The following is a 22,407-nucleotide window of genomic DNA, read 5'->3' as shown; positions in this document are numbered from 1 at the left end:
AATTCCGAATACATTTTAAAAAATATTTCGTTCCAAACGAAGCGAACGAACTTCATTTAAGTAATTCGAAATTTGAATTTGACTCGAATGCGATTGACTCGACATAAATGAAGCAAAAAGAGCGATAAAACCAAAAATACTCGGCATTTCACGCAAATGTGGAAACCGCGAATCTCTCGTCACACGCGCTATTGTCCGGCCGTTCTATAATTATATCGAGAGATACCGCAGCCACCTGTTCGGTTTTCACACGATCGGAACAGGTAGGCCCATCGGACAACGGTACGTAACAGGATCCTTTTTTGTTCTTCCGCATATTTTTTTTATCCGAATATGAAATTTGATTATCGAATGATGAGTTGGACCAATTTTTGGGTTGTACCGTGTTGTTCTTTTTTTATGTATTACAATGAAATCAAGTATCTGTTCTCGCTTACGCTAACGGTAGGTACCTTTGGAAGATGATAGGATGAGATTGAACTCAGGTCAGTTAATTCACTGTGGAGGTTTTATCAGTAATTAATCATGATGGTTTCCAACGGTGACCACGTAGGGGTCGATCTGACATGGTAAATTAACTAACAATATATACCTACCAGTATTATACTTATTAGGAACCACAACACGGTGCATTCTAAAATTTTGTATATAAGTATATGACGGACGAACTTTATAGTCTAGTGGTACACACTATTTCACTTTACATTGGTTCGATTCCCATAACTAAATTTATGAATATGATTATGTACTGTATTGATTGTATACATTACTGTACCCTCACCTATTCATATACAAATATATGTGTAATTATTTCTAATAATTATTTAGTTGGTAAGTAAGGTAGTAAAAATACGTAGTTTAAAACACTACTTAATTTAGAACTAAATATAAATATAACTTAAAAAGAAAAATTTGGACATGTTCTTAGATATATTGATTTTATTATTATTACTTGATATATAGTAATTTCAAAATGCACTTTTAACAAAGTATTTCAAGAATAATGATTCATCTAAAATTTAATCGCAGAACATTGAGAATCTCTTTTTTATGGCTGTTAATATAAATAGATGAACAAAATACAAGTTTTCTATTGGTAACATTACGCACAATTTGTCGCCGCGGCCTACTCAAATCGAATTATACTGTTTACCCCCTATTATTTGCGTCAGTCTACCAGATGTACACTCAATGTCAATCTTTTCTGTTTGTTTACCTAGAAACAGCAAACATTCTACATTGGGGTCATTTTGCTTGCTAAATTTGATTGTCATAATTTTATTACGCAATATCCCTCCGTCCTTTGGATGGCTGTCAGAAAGTAGACCAAATATTACAGAAATTCTATTATGTTTAGCCAAAATGATGGAAATATAGTTGAATTGACTTAGAATTATGGGCAAAGTTACAAGCGTAGTTTTTTTTACTTTAAATGGCAACTGCATAAGCAAAGGAGCATCTTATGGAAATAGAATAGAAATAGTATTTTAATTATGGCAACCAATTTTATTAGATCCTAATCAACAGGAATTTGCAAATAATTATAACTTTTTGTATTTACAAGATGGATCGGTAACATGAGGGAGAGATTCACCTCGCTCGATCAACTGTGGACCAACAAAAACCACGTCAAACCAATAATTCATGCTAAATATAACGCGACACAATTATAAGTCATCCGTCCATTCAGATCTGTGCAAAATCATATTCATCCTCTAATACCATTTTCGTGACATGCACTTTTTGCCATTCAAATTGGGGACAGTTGTACTTTTTCAATATGAACCTCTATACAGTAGGGTCCGCTCTTGGGCTCCGTAGTCGATTACGCATATTTTTGCTCATACGTTATTAGGGGTGGTTCGTGTGAAAAAAATATACTATTATAAATAAAAGGAGCCCAACAAAGGGATGCGAGCGCGATCGGGGTCACTAGGAAACGGCGGTTTTCATACGGGATTTTTTTACCTGCAGTGTGGGGTGCTTTTTTCATTAAAATTTTTAGGGCCTCAATTTTATAGAGGTAGCCAGCCAGTCTGTGTTCATCTGCGAAGATGATCACATGCTTTATGACCCTGAGGAGTGAGTCGCCAATTGGCCACTGGTCTTACTCACTTAGCATACCTTATCTTAAAGCAGTGTTAGTGTACAAATAGATGCCATCGGGACTTACGTGTGACATAAACAGTTTCTGTGACATAGTGGAAAAATTGCAACGAAATGGATTTATCATCGAGGAGTAAGTCAAGATTTTTCGACTCTGGAATTGACTTAAGACGTAAAGGTATTTGCAATCACAATTTCTTTAAAGCCCACTCTAATTTAAATGAAAGTAACTGTTATTACATGTTATACCAACTTTGGCAAAAGTAGATTTGTTTGTTTTTTGATTAATGGGTAGCTTTTACCCGTTCCAATAATATAATCTCTTTTCACGTAAAATTTTATTAGTATCCGTTCAGTAATTTAGTTTTAATAAGGCAACAAACAAGACTGAGTTTTGGGTTCATTAATTTATTTACATATGAAACACGTTATATATACGAAACAATATAAATTGTGTATGATAACATATACTACAAGGTCTAAAACATAATAGTGGCTTAAAGCGTAAATTTTGTTATGACAGCAAGCATAGTGTAGTCAACTGAAGTCTTTATAGTCATAATATTAAAAATTAGAATTAGATTTTTTTATTTATATGAATGTGAAAGTAATATAAAAGTACTCATTCCTTTCAAATTAGGTTCCATATAAATTTCATTGAAACGCTTCAGTAGTTTTGTTTTTAATCAAACTAACGTAACCTAACCTAGATGTGATTGTCACCGGTTATTTTTTTTTTGTCATAGTATTTACCGAATATAATTTTTGTATATCAAACGGAAAGTGAAGTTAATAAAGGGACTGGGGGTTCGTAACTGGTAATAAACGAAGCAATAACAAATACTGAGGACAAATTGGAAAGTAATAGAGCAGTGAAAATGATATCTGCGCCCGAAACATATCTCTATATGAATCTGAACGAACCGTTTGCCATTAACATATAAATGAGTGCGTAAGTGGACGGAACTTTGATATACTCGTATATTTATGCGTGTCTATAGATCGGGCCTATGCTCTATGGGCAATAAATTGATAAGATTAATATTGGTTGATCCTCATATGAGATTAGTTTCATTGTTCAATAATTTTGATCGAATTTTTATGTTAATAGCTCGCAAATCAATATTAATTATTCAAACATTGTATTTATTTACGCACTTTCACTATATCCTTGTTTCAACACAATAACACCTTCATTGTAGATCTTTAAAATATATATAAATGTAAAACTGTAATACTTCGTTTATTTTATTTTTTAATAATTAATAACATGTCCATTCTCGTGTTACAATCTATTTTCAAACCAAAATTTGATTAAAATCCGTTCAACCATTTAGTAGAGAATAAACAGCTGACAGACATAATATCAAATCATTTACAATATTAGTACGAATTAAATCTTTGTAATTAAAAATCTATCGCTTAATATGAAATCATTATTATATAACGTCAGCATTTTTAATTTTCATTACTTTTCCTTATTATAACAAACTATACAAATATATTTTCTAACGAACATTATATAGGTACAAACCTTATACTTGATAATTACAAAACTAAGTATTTTTTTTTATTATTTGTTCTAATATCTTAAATTGATGTAGCCGTAAAATCGTACTTGTGGCATAAAACTGCGTGTTTTCTTTAGCCGAGCGAAATTGGGACGGCGGACTAGACTATACTACTACTATAAATAGGAAAACTTCATTATTTAATTTTTTATTTGTTTTAATTAATTTGCATTATTTTATATTGCTGGAGCCATGACTAGACTAGCTAGACACATGCTGGTTTGCCCATATTGTATTCCATTGGTTTGAATCACAGAATAGAGAAGTTTTTTGTTATGTGGTTTAAATAGTCTTTAATGTATACTATTTGTAATTAAGCCTATATGTGTACTAAGATACAAATAAAAAATCGTATCTATCTATCTATCATTAATGTCACAATTTGACGGCCTCGGTTGTCTAGCGGTTTAGCACACCGCTTACTTCCTATGGTTATTTATTTAATACTTGACTAATTAAAAAAAAAATGTATCTGACAACATCAGCAAGATCAGCTGATATAACATACAAACATATTCTATTCGGGTAGAGTCGCAAGATAAACATAGTTTTCATCTATATACTTATCATACCAAATACTTGAATAATTAAAAAAAATGCATCTGACCCACCAATAAGATCAACTGCGATAACATACAAACGCATCCCATTCGGGCAGCATCGTAAGATAAACATAGTTTTCAATAAAAATTAGCGAATGCGTACAATATTTGCATCAGTGCAGAACCGGGCCGGCTAACTATAATAGTTTACGAAAAGTTCCGTTCAGTTGTATTGACCGCAAGTCTCGAGACACAAAGGTTGTATGTCAAAATAATGACCGGCAAGTAAAGTTTAAAGTCAAGAGGATAGAAATGCAGACTTGTTTTATTGGAATCTTCCATATGCAATTATAAGAATTTCGCCAACAATTTGCTGGATGTGGTACTGTTATGACATTCCAGTTTGCACGATTTGTTTGAAATTTGTTCTGCATCTGAATATGAAACAAGAGATTATATAATTTTCAATTGAACGGTTTCAGACAACTATTACATGAAATTATAAAAAATCCTACAATATACTCTGTGATAAAAAAATACTCTAATTTTAAAAATTCTAGGTCTAGCAATCATATTTATGTATTTTATACTCTTGATTGAAGGTTAATAAATAAAAAAACTGAGGTGATTTATATTTCATACTAACTCTTCGGTAATGGAAACACCGATAACAAAACCTCGCTCCTTACCAATCCAACGAGGATTCAAATATACCCAACGAAATGTGGACATGTCACGTTGACCGTTTATCATATTACAAACTTGACATTGCTTCTGACCATCTCATCTGGAATAAAATCCTGAGGGCTGATCATTATTTACTATTTGACGACCTCGGTGGTCTAGCGGTTTAACCGCCGCTTTACTTCCGATTGTCGCAGGTTCGATTCCTCACAAAATACAAACACATGTAATTATTTGTTTGTTGTTTATATTGACCTGAGGGTTTTCCATCTGCATCATTTATGTATTTATATCAGTCGTCTAATACCTATAACAAACTCTGCTTAGCTTGTGACGCAGTGTGAATTCTTCAGAGATATATTATATTACTTACTATAATGCAATAATAAGTAATGTTAGGTTACAAATGACAGTTTTTTTTAAATTCGTGTTTAGTTAATTTAAGAATATATATTTCTATACTATACAACTATAATATAATATAGTGTTGTACTGCTATATGTTATAGTGTAGTAATATTTTAAGTTTTATTCTGTGGTTTTCTATTGCAAGGGTTGCAGTGGTCCCTGGCACGGCTCCCGGCCGGACGCCGGTTTATGATCCCAGTTTTATTGCTTTAGGAAAAACTATATCTTCTGTTCTATACTTTTCGACATACACATCGCCACATCTATATATTAAACTGTCTTTATTTATACTTCTCTATATTTATTTATACACTAGGTCTTGCCTGTGACTACTTCTGCTTTTTTGTTAATATTATTAATTAGCATAGGATATAACAATATGACGGTAACAGGTAAAATTACACTATCTTTACATATTGAAGTTGCTATCGCTATCGGTTCGGTTTGATCTTCTAAACTACGCAACGAATTTAAGTACAATTTTAACAATATATAGAGTGATTCAAGAAGAAGGTTTATAAGTATAATATATGGGTGTACCGTGCGAAACCGGAGTGGTTAGTTAATAAGTAAATAGATACTGTCCATCTTCGTAATACGTTTCAAATTTAATTACCATCTTCAGTCGCTGAGTCATGTAAAGGTAACAGAGAGACAGACACAGATAGAAAATTTGCATAAAATCTAAATCATAAATCACATATTCATATAAGACATTTAAGTAGCTTATTAACGCCAAATTTTAATATTATTTACTACACTTCAGTTACTTACACTTCAGTCTATGAATTCATTTGAGAACCACTGGCTAGAAACTAGACAAGAAGAGAAGTTAGATGAGTCTAGAAGTTGATGGTCTTTACATAGTATAAAAGAAGTCGCTTCCGTTGTCTATACGCTTAGATCTATTTTTATACGCAACGGATTTTATTATATTTTTTAACAATAGATAAAGTGATTACAACAGGTAGGTTTATGTGTATAATACATGTACACACGTGCCAGGCTCCGGCAGGTAGATAGTATATAATAAATAGTTTAGTATTTTTTGTACTTGTTCCACGAATGTATAAATATTCTACTCAGTATATATAATACATACGGTACTGTAATAGATACAGTCACTGGCAATAATTACTGAGGGCAGTTAACGGCAGTGCTGCTCTGGATTAAGATTTTTGCTATAAATGCTCAGCAGCCAGATAAAACTGCCGCGCCAAGGATTAGGGGTTAAGTGTCCGCTTTAACGGGTATTGTACTAGTGTTGGACGAAGTGATATCGATAAAAGATATCGTTAAAATACACAATCATAAGAATTTATATACTCGAATATGTATAACCAACAATAAAAATATGATATTATAAAAAAATACATTTCACGTAAAGAAAAATAATAACATCTAATTATCATCAAAATTCAGATTAATTGAAGATAAAATATGTTTTATAATTATTAGTTTCTATTTATTTGTATTCAGCCGATTACAGATTAAGGTAAAAAATTATATTTATTTCACATAAATAAGAACCTCTAAAATTCTAAATAATTCAAGTGATAAATTATGTTTAGGAATTGTTACTTTGTATTTATTTATATTGAGACCGTTACGGATTAAAGTAAAAAAATATATTTAATATTCCGTACTATTAAAAAAAAACACCGAGTATTAGCCTTTTGTACTGGATGTATATAGGTTATATTATCGCAAGTCGTTTAAAATATTGTTTCGAACAAAAACTACAGTAAACATTATTAATTTTCGATAATTTATCTATCGATACACCGTTGCATCACTAGGGTATCGTAGTGTAGTAGCAGACAGTCCGGTGTGGCGTTTTTATTGACACTCGTACCGTGACAAATATCTTCAGAAAGAGAGTAACTCAGGGCGAGATGGCCTTTACCGAGCACTCAGTATTGGACTTGTAGATTTACTACGAATATGGATTAATGATGTACCATATATCGATATAAGAGCTGACGCATAATATTTAGTTACTGACTTACTAAAATTGTCGATATATATGTATATATATCATTGTGATATTACACATTGGTTTACAGAAATTCTATCTTCTATTTCAGATTGAATAAATTTAATTAAATCTATACGTGTAGAGATAAATAGTTACATAATTATCTTCTATATTTAAAAACGTTAATAACGTTTTAAATGTAGAAGATAAATATCTATCTTCTATATTTGAATATTTAAAAATCTAAAATTACTAATTTAAAAAACTAAATTAGTACACCCGATATTTTGGCAACTCCCTCGGAAAATTGATATTGTAAATTCCCAATTTTTACACAGAAAATTTGTGGCGCGAATTGTCCGCAGAAGTCCCTAGGCGGCATATCGTGTTACACACCTAGAGCACAAAAAAATGGAAATAAAAAAATGAAATCCCTCTAACGAAGGCCAATACACAGGAGGGACTGTTTTCCTCTGGTTATATCCAGAATATTCCAGTATTGGATATCTGTAATACGATTATTGACCTGACCTTAATTCAATCATTCAGTCCGTGGTCGGTGCGTTTTTGTTGTCACTCCATTGGGGCAAATATTTATTGGATATAGTGTAGATATAACATCAAAAAAAGTTCTTATCAGTATTTTGTAAATTGTAATAAGAACAAACTAATAATTAAATAACTACAAGTATTAATCGATATATAAAAATTAATAATAATAATAACTGTGGACTATGATTACATCGTTATGTCGCAGAATGAATATATACTAATAATATTAATAAATATACAGTAATTTCAGGACAATTCACACAGCGCCGTCTAGCCCCAAGCTAAGCTTGTATTAAGAGTAATACAAAACTGATATAAATACTTAAATACATTTTTTTCGTAAATACATCCATTATTTCGAAAACATACAGGGCAATGCAAGCAATCATTATCAAAATATTTGCACCGTGCGAAGACTCGAACTGTCGACCACCGTAAGTAAAGCGGACTAAACCGCTAAACCATCGAGGTCTGTTACAAGGAGTTAAAGTATGAGTGGTCGTGGGAGTCACCTTATAACGTGACGTAGTAGTGCTGTTAATGTATATAGCCGACGGTTACCATTTACCACCAGGTAAATATACATCATACAATACATCAATACATCAGCATGTTTGCCTATACTAAAATTTATATTTATTTAATTTTAAAAAAAATCTAAAAAATATTCAAAAATCAAAATTTTATTCATTGTAAACAATCGTCGATTTACAGTCAAACCAATGCAATGTCCAAATTTAATATATTAAGAATACTAGTCCTGTTTGAAGTTGATTTAAAACAACAATGTGTTTTGGCGACAGACCCTAAAATTATCTAGGAAAATACCTTCCGTCTTGAACAGTGATCCCTTTTAGGTCCCTAGGGTCGGAAAAAACAAGATGGAGATAATCAACCGTTTTTGTCGCTTCGTATTTTGTTGGATAATTTGATTAGATATTGGTGGGTGTAATTCACCCTCTAAATTAGTAAGTCCTTCTACGTGACCATGGATTTATCACAATTATATGTAAGCATTTTCAAGCCATGTTTCTTAAAAGGTAGGCAGAAATAATAGAGTCTTTTAATTGTTATAAATACTCAGATATATATTTTTTTGTAATTACATACATAATATACATAGATAATGCCCAGATATGTAAAAACAATCATGAATGAAAATGTCTGCAACATGCGAGGAATCGAAACCACGACCGGTATTATACCGGTGTGCTAAACCACTAGACCACCGAGACCGTCTATATCTATATATATATATCTACATTATTGTATGATTAAGTACAGAACTTAATAGGAAACTGCTTCTTTTTGTTACAATATATAATGCAAGTATATAAAATCGTGGTAACATAAAGTTGAGTGTAATTATAGGCGAAAAAGCAAGGGTTGCTGAGTGGCCATATTGAGAGAAGTGTGACGTCATTAGCACAATGTTTACACAACCCGCCTTTTCATAATGAATGGCGACGTAGAACTGCCTGGTTAGGCGTGTTCACTATCATATATACTATGTACTACTATGTAGTAGTACATATAGGTTGAAAATTAAATATGTATCTAAGAACCTAAAATTAAAAAGCTTAAAAAAAATATATAATATGATGACTAAAATATATTATTAAAAGGGGTCCCTTTAGGCAACGTTCCGAAGATACTGGCAGCGTTCCCTCTTTGAATAGCTAGACTAATTCTTTGTCCAATATACATATATTATATATTACAAATTTTACACATGGGTCAGGAAACAATAAGGATGTCGGTTTATACTTTGTTCAAATGACTTCACGATAATAGCATTTATTTTTATAACTCATCATCTGCTTCTTCCTTATCCCATTTATTTAGGGACATCGTAATATGTTTTTCTCTTCCATTCAAGTTACTCCATTTACTTAGTTACTCCCTTTTTTCCAAAAAGAGATGGATGGACTGTGTGAAAGATAATCTTTCACAAAGTCCATCCATCTTTTCTTTGGTAATCTTTTCTCTTTACATTCTTACTAATTACTGTGTATAATTGTGAATTACACTTAATATCTGAGTTAAATAGGTGATATAGAAAAATCATATTAGTAAATTATTTTACATATATCTTAGTAATATTACAAACGCGAAAGTTTGTATGGATGGATGTATGTTACTGATTAGTTTTCAATAGATATTGTTTATTTTCCATAGCGACGTGAAGTTTATTTAGACATTAGCTGCAGCATATTCAGTGCTGTTTCTTTAAATGTAGTAACTTTAAATACGATTCAATTTATATGTATACCTACTATAGTAGTACCAACATTCGATCTCAAATTGCCGACACAGGCTTTATTCTCAATGCCTTTTAAAACCGTATGTCCATTTCCGACAACCAAACTATTGAATAACTGGATGTCAAAGCGCCGATGTCAAAACTCAGTCTACAGCTTTTGAGACACAAAGAGCAAACAAAATAAGACTTTATTCGATGACCTATGCGGCATTCATTCTCTTAAGTAAGGGTCCAGGTTTTAATTTTCGATTAGAATTTTGTCGTTGTAACAAACCGTTATTGTTTTAATATTGAGATGAATAGAAGTTACTGTTACCATTACAGCTACCACTTATCCCAACAGTGGTCGTTGCCATACTCCGAATCGTCGTAACTAATTTTGATGAAATTTTATTTGTATACTCAGTTGGTCTGAATATAGGTTGTGGTCTATTTTTTATACCTCTAAGTAATGCTGGACCATCCAAAAATGAAAAAGTTTTGAACAAAAAATTTTTTTTAATAATGTAACTTTAAAAAATACATATATACTTTTAAATTTACACCCTACTACGACTAACTCACATTTTATAATAACGATATTAATTTATATGGTAAAACAATATTTGCTGGCTCAGGTAGTTTGTATATTTAATTAAAAAATACACATATAAATAATAAAGATGGAAAACAAGTTCTATTCAGTAGGTTTTAGGACGTATAGAATACCAAGAATAGGACTGTACGAATAGAACCCTAAAATTATGTCCAATTTGGCTGCAACCCTGACCACCGTGTCTGATATTAATTGGCAGGGGATCACCGACACCCCATTGTGGATCGCCATGGAAAAAGTGCGTTTTTCACAACAATAACTCGAAATAAAAATAATAAGAGACGCCATCAAATGTTGCGGGGGTGTTTTTATTGTTACATGAACATATTATAACTTTCAATTGTATATTGAACTTCTATCAAATAACGGTTATAATGTTATTTTAATAATAATTTCAATGACGGTGCCCACTAATATACCATTACGACTCTAGTCAAAAATGGAAGAGTCAGAGTGTCAACAAAAATACAATTCTATCTAAATTCACATTTCATTACCAATATTAATATATAACGTAACAGGACGTGAACCTAATTCGTTTCTTAATATAGACAGTTAAAATAAATTTACACACAATACGCACGCTAGTTTTTTTGTAATGTCCAGAATCGAAGTTACGATATTTGACGATATTTGGAAACTGTATGTGGGGATAATAAATCACAGTGCTCTCTATAAAATCAATAGATCTATAATTCATAACAATTGAACGAATACTACACTACATAATCGTTTTATTTAGTGTTGTATTTGTTCAGAAAGTTAACCACAGTACATATTAGAATCTATTGAAAAATAGCGATGGAATAATTTTGTTATAGGTAATAATTAAAATTATTTACTTCAATTTTGTCATAAAAATGATGTATAGAATATAAAGTTTGGATATTTCTAGAGTCTATTGTATCCACTGTTACATTTGTAATATGTGTGACCATTACCTTACTTCGTAACACTTGCTGTGTGCTACACTAAAAGGCTACAGGACAAAATGTAATTAATAATTAATAAGCGGGAACTGAGAAAGTTCGCCTAACACACAAGTTCCGTACTCGCTCGACGCGGCCCCGTCCTTTTCGGCGAAAAAACAAAACTCGAATATAACTGGCGTGTCGCTCTGTATGTAGTAACGAGCTAATTTAAACTTTTGGGTACCCCACTCCTTTGGGGTGGTAGGGGGCTACATCGTCACCTGAGGCGTTGGACTATCCCTGCGACTAGACGATGTTTTTCAATAAACCAGAAATAAAATACAGTTACGGCGGATCCATTCTTTTCCTGTTATTGAAATTTTCTATGACATTTTTCCAGCATGTTCCAAAATGGAATTTGCATTTCAAATAACATTACATTTAATTTTTGTTTAGATACATATTAAACGATTACGGTCTGTAATTCTTGTAGCCTAACACCGCGTCTATATACTCTTACGAGTAATTTACCATTTTTCAAATGATAAGAAGTTAGGTACTAGTAACTTGTATATTCACAATGTAAACTTAAGTACGTCATGTTTGTAAAATTCACAGTCTACATGGACGGCATGATTGTAAGTTATAATTATGTTTTGATGATTTAATTATAAAATATATCAGATAACATCAATCACTTGATTAGGTACTCTGACTGGAATTCCCTGCGTTTTTGATAAATATGTGAATAAGTAAAAACAGATAGGTATTTCGGGAAAGTTTAAATCGCAATGATAATCGACATCTACATTTACACAGGAACTCAAAACGATCAATATCCTCGATAAAAATCCTACTACTTTTTAATATTACAGAAGAAAATAAATTTATTTAAATAATATATTACTTGTAAATAGTAATTGTGTTAAAATAAAGACACAAAGTACATTACGCATCATTAAATTTATTAAAATTAAATAGAGATGATGTGAAAGTTGGAACGATTACCTAAACGTCCATGAATTCATATTTTTCTTTTTATATAAATATATTTAACATAATATACGAAAGTAAACCAACATTTAAATAAACATGTATTCATTTTTAAAATAAACTGTAAAAAGTACAAGTGACAGTACTGCAGTTGTCGTTAAAGTAATAAACACGTCACACCAGCCGTTCAATACACGCAATAAATCACTTCACACAATTATGGAAACAGATTTAAAGTGTGGGTGTAAATTTTGACCACGCGCATGTGTGGGCTGACCACTGTCCGTTGGGGCGGTGGGTGTGTCCAGCTTGACCCCAATGGACACGAAATTCCCGTTTCCACGTAAATGAAAACCGATAGGGTTCGATTACGTTTAGGTAACTCGTTCCACTAGTTTCTTCCCCATTGGACGCACGATTACGGTGAAGTGAAAAGGAAGGTTATCTTTTTGACTTGGGTTTTGGTATTTATGTTCATATGTAATTACCATTTATCTTTTTTATCTTTTGCCTCTGGCGATAGTTCATAGTTTTTTATTTAGATAGCGTTAATATGTATACTCATTATTGTTTATGGTTTTGTTTTGTAAGAGAAGGTTATTAATTGTAATGTTTTTTTTTCGATATCTTGGTTAATAGTTTTTTTTTAATTATAATTTAACCGTAAATATTGACACCAAACTGATCTCTTACTGATTTTGTCAAGTTTAAGGAATTGATTAAAACCAATTCGTCTGATTACCCCAACTTTGGGCACAAGCGTAGATACAGATATTATAACTTTCAAAGGTATACACAGCTGTTTATTTTTTTATATGAATGTTCTTTTCACCAGAAGATTTGTTCGAGAATTATTTATTGTAGACTAAAACTTGCCTTTTCATTTCTTTTATTATTAGATTTATTTGATATCTAAATAATGCCTTAAGGCTACGTAATAAAGATCAAAATAAAACAAATCATTATTTATAACTTACTTAATTATTCGAGGTGTGAAACAAATTGCCGCCCAATTTATTAAGGGGAATACACACACGGAAGTAAATAACACACAATTAAAACATCCGAGAGGAAGCAAGAAAAAAATGGAAGCATTTGCCACGAGCGGCGGCGTACGAATCACGAAAAAATCACCATCAATAACATTTACATAAGGAACCCTCTATACAAACTAGGTAGAGCCAACAAAGCGGTCGAATCACGCGCTTTTTTCGCTGTATTAATTTAGTACTCGTGTTACAAGAAGGTGCCCCTGTAAGTACGGCATTTACAATGAAATTGAAGGAAAAATAATAATAAAAGGAATGCAAGGGCGTCTACGGTACTTATGTGAAATTAGCCCGGCTTTGATGTGCCGACCAATTGAATGCTCGATGTGAGAGTGGCTTTATTATTTCAAACGACTGACTAACTTATATAGATTATTTTTATATAAACAAAGGTTTTCAGGTACTTTCTTCTATCATAATAATAATATACCTGGCATCCAGTACCAAGCTAAGAGCAAGTGTTATGGGCTAGACATCTGGTATAATTACATAGATACAATTTTTGTTGTTTGTTTTTAAATAGTAATAATATACAGTATATAAAATACAATAATAATAATTTATTTATTTTCTTGCATGGTACAATTTCGGATGAACTGATAAAAATGCATGACATACAAACAATCATACTCATGAATACAAATGTTTGTATCGAGGAATCGATCCCGCGACCATCGAAAGTAACATGCTTATGCTAAACTACTAAACCATCGAGGCCGTCCTATGGCAATTCTAAAAGTAGCTAGTATATGTACAATTCCTAAAATTATTCAGAAGGTATTGAAGTAGATAAAGTTCCGGGCAAAAGTCTATTACTTATTATTATTACAGAAAGTACCTGAGTACTTTATCCAACAGATAAACCATTACGTGATGATATTAACACAAGATCAAGTGATAATCAGTTTTAAGATCACGATTTTTTAATCAAATATGTTTATGTTATCTGTTAGATAAGCAATGAATGATATATTTAGGATATGGTCAATAGTTCGGTGAATTGTTCTAGTATGTCAAGTCAGTATATATCTGTATACTATATTTATTAGTTAGAGGGTAGATAGGAAAAAGAAGGATTGCTATAGTCTTCTATTCCTAAGACAATTCTTGTTTTAGTCAATTTTATTACATATATTCATTAAATAGGTCTATCTGACAATTACAGAATGTTCTAGGCCTCTTCCAGTACTAGCTTCTTTCTACTTTCTCACTATGTATATTATTTAATTAAACTTCTGTCTAAATATTCTAAAATACATGTATTCATAATCTTAGTTAGGAATATTTTTTATATTATATAAAACATAGTCAAATAGGCTTTCTTTTCACCCACACTCATTTTACTATGAGTCTATATATAAAATCTTACTAAGATCCGTTCAGCGATTTAGTCATTAATAGATAACAAACAAACAGACACACACACACAAAATCGCATTTATAATAATTAGCATGAAAGATAGTATGGATTATATCATTGATGGCAATCGAAATAATTTGTTACATTTACGCTAATCCTTATTGATATAAGTCTTTGTATTTAACTTTTTTTTTGTTGTAAAATAACTTATTGTAGAGCCGTTTGCGACCACGTCCAAATGATTGTAAAACATATCATTATATTTTACATTTAAAATCCACACAAAAAAACATTTAAGCCCATTGCAACAAAAATACAAAACCCTTTTTAAATTGTAAACCACAAGACAATTACTCCCCTTAAGCAGAGAATACTGCCATGCAATTTGCAACCTCACTCTCTTAAATTTTAAAGCACATATTAATATAACAGATAATGAGGTCCTTCGAGATAAATGGTCAGCAACTGACACCTTATTTTTGAAGACCGTGACTTCGGTAACATATAATTATATGTAATTTTACACTTATAAAGCCGAGAAAGTGTCATTGGCCATATGTTGTGTGCTCAATGTTACTAAACATTTCAATAATTGCCCCTGTATTATGGTCCTTGCAATATTTTGTACAGAATTGTGGTCACAATGACTTACTTGCATCGCTGGGCAATAAAAACAATAACCGCAAATTATAATTATTTATTTCGGATTCGCCCACGTTTACGTCTTCGGGGTTTTCCCCGAGTTTCAGACTCTAATCTAGTATTAGAATTAATTCTGATAATCATTACAATTGTAAACTTACGACATATTGGTTTCGTATTACGAGATTATTAAATAAATTGTATAGAAGTTTATTCGACACTCTTGAAGTCTTAACTGTATTTCAAGAATTAGTTCGAGTCGCAACTGAATGGGCTTGAAATTATATTTTTAAAGTTGTTTTTGATCTGTTAAAATCAGTATTATTTCTTTATACTATATTATTAAGAGAGGTAAACTAGTAAAAAGTCATCTGCGTGGGTACCAGTCTCATCTATTTCAACTGCAAGCAGCTTGCTTAGTAAGGAAATTATAAGATTTTTTAAAAGATAATTAGAAGGAAGACTTTCTAGAGGACCAAGATGTCATGCCTCTACATGACATCTTGGTCCTCTAGAAAGTCAACCCATAAGTGGCTTTAGGGATATCATATACTAACGTGAAATCCGTAGTACTGTTCATGAATATAGGCGACGGTTAGCGCTTACCATTAGGTGAACCATTATCGTATTTGCTATTATAATTACATTAAAAAATCGTATTAATTCCCATGTAGTTAAAATTGAAATTAATTTAAGTACGGATATAAATAAAGGAAGCAATGAAGTATTAAATATTATTTCATTTGTTATAGCGGATGCGGACAGCGCGGCAGAGGGCGGTGGGTCTCCTACTCCTGGAGTACCAGCCGATACCCTCACATGTGGGGCTTGCAGACGAGCCTTCGCCCTCGCAGACATTGTGCGATTCATTCAGCACAAAGTCTCTTCCTGTGATAAAGATCTCACCTCTTATCATTGCTACAGTGCTGGTAAGTGATTAGTTGTTTTATATTTCATTCAACATCATCTGTAAGGACACTTGGAATTAAAGGCATTGGAAAGTTGCTTATTATTTTTAAAGTACACACACACACACACACACACACATATTACAGTTTTTAAAGTGTTATAATAGACAAAGACATGTTACAATAGACAAATTACAATTAGTTAACAGTCCATTTAGCATAAATTTGAGTCAAGCCTGTCTAATAAAGTTAATATCTTATAGTGAAACAAACATATTAGCTGTAAAATCTTTAAAAGATTTTATTTACTAACATAAAAATTACTTCTTAGGTCCCAACTCTGACCAGGAAGATGGGTCAAGACCTGGTCAGGTTTCAACTGGCAGTGCTGGCAGGAGACCCTCACTTTTGACTGCAAGAAGACCACCGAGCAGTAGGGTGCATACTCCTCCACTGGCCAGCCCATCGATAGCACCCCCAGATCTTTTAGAAGATGGTGGCGCTTCGAGTACTCCTAAACGATTATTGGACGGTCAGTTCATCAATAACATATTAATATCTTTAATCATTCTCTATTAGTTATTGAACTGTTTAACCCTTTTCATCAAACAAGTATCTTTTTAAAAATAATGTATTCCGTTTTTGCAATAAAATATTCTTATAATTTAAATTTGTAACAATTTTGTTTCCAGATAAAGTGCTCAAGTATTTAATGCAACTATTTACATAATATATGACTCAGATGGTGTTGATGAGTCAGATCATGATGATCTATATAAGAGGTTAAGAAGTCTATATAAGACCATCATTCATAACAATGGAAAATTCCTTCATTGTTTTTGAAAATTAATAGATAATGTAGAACATTACGAGACATCAGTAATAAGCAATCTTAATTACTACATAGAAAAACTTTTCTTCCTTCTTAAAATAACCTAAAAATAATAATACTTATAACATATGTTACGCCATTAGTCATAAACCTTATAAATTTCCACATACAGAACCGGATGTTGAAACTTCAACACCTAAAAGAAGAGCATCAACATCACCGATGCCATCTAGCTCGCCTGATGAAGATATCAAGCCCAAAATCAAACAAGAACACATGGACACCACCGGGTCACCTGAGGACCAAAAGAAATCAAGAACCGAAGTAGCTGATGCTGAATCTAATACAATGCATAGTGGTGAGTTGATTTAAACTTAATCTTTATATTTAATTTCACCATTTAATATAAATATATCTCATTCATTCATAATTTAAGAGCTACGCTCTTGACGGTGGAGCTCTTGCAACTTTCCGCGATCTTCCATCATGCTCTTTAATTCTTGTATATTCAAATATATCTATACTCAGAAAATAATTTGTCTCGACTAACTATCAAGGCATATCCATGTAAGAAAACTGAAATATGGATCGAACGTTTATTTTGCAACAAGTTTGGAAATAATTTTTAAGACTCTGATTATAGGTATAACTGTGCTCCTACATTTTTTGTCTTTAGGACTGTTTGTTCAAACCAAACCATACTTATTTAGCTATAAACATAGTTAGTCTACATAAGATCTGATTGTAAAATATAATGTCCCATTATATTTTGCCCAACTAGACATGCAACATTTAATATTTTAGAATTAATTAGTGCAATATGTTAAGTCGCATAAATTTATTATTTGCATATGTAATTAATATCTTTTAAATAAATTCAACATAATACATTACATATTCTTTCCGTACTTCACACATGCAGGCCATTTTCTATATTTAGATTGTCAAGTGAAGAATTTGATACTTTAATCAACATTTGTCATTTCATAATCGGCTCGCTATAAAATGCATATATTGAAAAAACTACCGAACACTGACTGACTTTCTTTAACTGATAATGACGGATAAATACCCTAAAAAAATCCATACGCATTATATATCTTGTATCATTCATATATTTTACACTCATCATGTGTACGATTAGGAGCGGAAAAGCCACGTGCAACTGACAAATTCCTTTTTATTTCTACATACCACGTCATCGCCTTTTCACGGTCCAGCGTTTAGTTATTATTAATGATTCCTACAATTGGGTGACGTAAAAGGATTCTAGAGACAATTTTATCTACACATATTGGCGCCTTTGTCTGGTGTGCATGTTGCACAACTACAATACTGGACCCAAAGAATGCAGAGTCATCTCGATTCCATACATTCGAGATTGACTTAATCTCATTTCTGAACGAGCACACACGGTGTTTCGGGTTGAAAGAATGATACGACAATGTAATTTATAAAATTGAGGAGGAAAATATAACTCGTTTCTCGGTAGTGCTCATCTTTGCTTTTAGTGTCAAATAGCGTAAATTTAAATGTTATACATCATAGATAAAGTAATTCTCTTTGATTTTAAACAATTACTGAAAATGGAAAAATTTAAGGAGTTTCTACAGTAAGGTTATATAATAAGTATATAAGACTATCCATTGAAAAAATATAACTATAATGCATTCATAATTGACCAAAATATTGTAGCATAATCAAACATAAAAAAAAACGCAAAACAACCTATAAAAACATTAAAGTTTCAACTAAACAGTCTCTTCTTAAAAATAACGGGGGTTGTTATTCAAAGTAGACAATCGTAAGAATCATCCACTAATCCTTTAACCATTTAACAAAATTAAATACAAAAAGGAGCCCGAGCATCTGTATGAGCGCAATCTCGCGGGGGTGGTTCGAAAAATAATCTATCCGTGAACGTAACCCTTTGTGCCGGCAGATGTGCCGTCATTTGACACTTTTGTATTAAACCGTTGCACAACAAAAGCTTTCTTACCGAAAATGCGCTCACTTCGTAAATTCCTACCCGCATTTTGTCAACGCTTTGTGGAGCTAGAAATATGATCGTAAAATGCCTTTAACTAGACTAGCGTTAATTCTTTTACATCGACATACTCGGTGTCCCTCCCATATGAGTACGCTTATGTATATACAAAGTTTATATTACATATTAACATTTACTTCGCAAAAGTACAATAGCAAAATATAATTTAATTAGTTACATAAAGTTCTATACAATATATTACGATTAAAATTACTTAAAATACAGTAATAAAATTAAGTACCTCTAAACAAAAGTTCTATTAGATTCTAATATTCCTATTACGCATACACAAGTTACGTGCTACGTTGTATAAATATTAGTAAATACCATTTGTATTTCATACAAATGTCAATTGCAGGTTTGCTCCAACACCAGTTGTTTCGGCTTATTGAGTTTATCCTAACCGTTCATATTAACCCCTTCGAGTGAGCTGTCATACCAGCTATATTCAATAACGCAAGGGATCCGGGCCACTACAATAAAAATATCACCATTTATTAAATTGATATACAGAAACAAAAGAACCTATACCATAAATCCACTGAACTTTTAAACCACATTCATATACGATAGTTCATTGTCAAAACAAGGCCATAATTCTAATGGTGACAGTAAGTCGCGACCTCGTGCCAACTTAAAAAAGGGATCTTAATTTTAATTGTATTATTTTGTACATATTAATTAACCCCATCGCTATATGAACAGATAAAGGGGATGTTTTGGATGAAAAAAATTATTTGCATGAGCACACGATTGACGTACGCGCATTGTTATCATTCGCCTTTTGTGATGACCCCTGTGTTAACCATGACTACGCAACCGACAAAAGAGCTAAGATCTTCTGTAACACTTAAACGAAATTCGGCTTTCGAATCATTCGTTTAAAGTTCAACTTAGAAAGATAGCTCAATGTCGCTAATGGTTTTCCGTGAACAACAGAATGATATTATAATTGTCAAAGATGCTACCGAGGCCCCATTGTTAGAAGCGGCCTTTTATAAATTTTTCAAAGATAAAAAATGTTTGGCGTGTTCCTGACACGTGGTACATGCTCATGGGTTCACCGTGACCTATGGAACTTCTTTGAGCATGACACAATGGTCGTGGATATTTTTAGTTTTTGTACAAACGGGAAGGTGGCTAAGTGGCTGCTTTTAAATAAGTGGGTTTTAATTTTAGATGTGACGTCGTGGTTTTGTGTGAAAGGTGAGGGGAACATTGTCTCGTGTCTATCGCGTGTCTTTTGACTAAGTCGTAAACTATATTTAGGTATTCGGAACCAATATCCAAGTTGTAGGTGCTTTAGCTCTGAAATATTTTTATGGACATACGTTACTTTCCATATTTATATTATTTCGTTTCGGTGTCATTAACATTTCAACAATGAGCCTATTGAATACGTGGATACTGTGTCCACAAGGTGTTGCTACAGTCATTAACATCACAAAACGCTGGAAACCGATGGCCGTCACTTATTTGTATCAAAACAAATATTGGATCAAGTGTGCATTGGGTCCAGTATTTGGTCTCTTTTGTTTGGCTTACAAATTAATGAAGGATTGTCGGGCTGGTTATGGTGTTTCATATTCAAATTATTTGGACCGTCGTGTTAAATATTTGTTGGGAAATAGATTTACAACTCGGTTTTATATCATTCTCCATTTCAATTTCAACAACAAATACATCGCCTTACATTACATGAATTGATCGAAATAATAGCTTTAATAATGTGAGATCAACGGTTGTGGTTTTGGTCAGTGATATCGATTTTGTGATCCCCTCGTGCAGTGAGCATGTCCGATGATAAAATTATCCTCTCAAACTTGAACGTGCATGGTCTACCGCATCGCAAACGGTTCGGTCAGATGTGTTCGGGTTGCGACACGCTTTTTATTTGCTCACTCGCGCAAACTGAACAACAAAAAAGGTCCGACCTGCGTACATTTTAGAAATCCCTAACCTTTGCCAGCTAATTACGCATTCATGAACCGTTTCCTTGATAAACGATTGCCCACACAAATGATTTCTCGATTAAGTCCAAGATATTTCCATATCAAGACATGTTTTCTTAAGGGTCGCCACAAAAGGGCCATCTTGCCGCCCAATCTTTAATCCTATCTCGGGACCTTTGCGGGCAAATTTAAATTTCTTTAGAAATATCGTCCTTATTATATACGTGCGGGTTTCTATTCCTTGTGACGTTCGTGGGTGAGATAACATAAGTTAAGTCCGAGAGGAGATTGTTGTGAAAAAACTACCGCTAACTTTGACGAGATCCCATCTGCTGCAACGCGTACATACAAATTTCATCTTTAAATCTTTGCGCATAACATTTCATATCGTTCGATGTCGACGGGATTAGTACAACCTTATTTTGTATATGAGGTGATAAGTCTTTATGAGGGGTCAACCTTTTCTATAGTGAACCTCACCCTTTTAGTGAAAAGAGTCCGTTGATAGCTGATTTAGGAATGGTGATAATGCATTCAGTGTCTGTAAATATATCATAGATTTACTGTGATAGATTGCCTTCCTTTTTGCCAGTCCATTGCCAGTCCTTTGCTTTTGAGTGGATGACTATATTTTTTATACTTGTGAATTTGCAATACATTCGTACAATTGAATTGTAAAGAACATTCTTTTATATTTCTTAGTATTTAATTATAATTTTATTGTGATAGTCTTTAGCATTACACCGTCTGGTATATAACCTTGGTTGTAAGTTCAAAAAGTATTTGACGTAGGTGTTTGTTTAATTTCCGATTTTTATAACTGCCAACACATGTAGTCGTACGAGTACATTATCAACACAATCTTAAATATTGTAAATGTTAAATACTAAAATATTTTTTTAAATCTTATATATTTTATTTATCTTCAGTATGACCGTTTGAAAATTAGCATATTTAAATTTATTTCCAATTCAATTTAGACTTTGACGTACGTTTTGAATATTTTTCGATAGTT

General features: G+C 32.3%; 1 protein-coding gene across 1 annotated transcript in view; it reads left to right on the top strand.

Annotated features, from left to right (window-relative positions):
• Positions 1-22,407, top strand: part of LOC131854406 (B-cell lymphoma/leukemia 11B) — a 45,716-nt gene that overhangs the window by 11,519 nt on the left and 11,790 nt on the right. The window contains exons 2-4 of the mRNA XM_059205537.1: positions 16,406-16,582; positions 16,893-17,093; positions 17,566-17,751. Coding sequence (XP_059061520.1) covers positions 16,406-16,582; positions 16,893-17,093; positions 17,566-17,751 — 564 coding nt within the window. The remainder of the gene's footprint in view (positions 1-16,405; positions 16,583-16,892; positions 17,094-17,565; positions 17,752-22,407) is intronic.

Source organism: Achroia grisella, unplaced genomic scaffold, assembly GCF_030625045.1.
Source record: "Achroia grisella isolate CSIRO2021 unplaced genomic scaffold, CSIRO_AGI_Agris_v1 utg1062, whole genome shotgun sequence".
Classification (NCBI taxonomy): domain Eukaryota; kingdom Metazoa; phylum Arthropoda; class Insecta; order Lepidoptera; family Pyralidae; genus Achroia; species Achroia grisella.
Note: the sequence above shows the minus strand (reverse complement) of the source record. Positions and strands in the feature narration are given on the sequence as shown.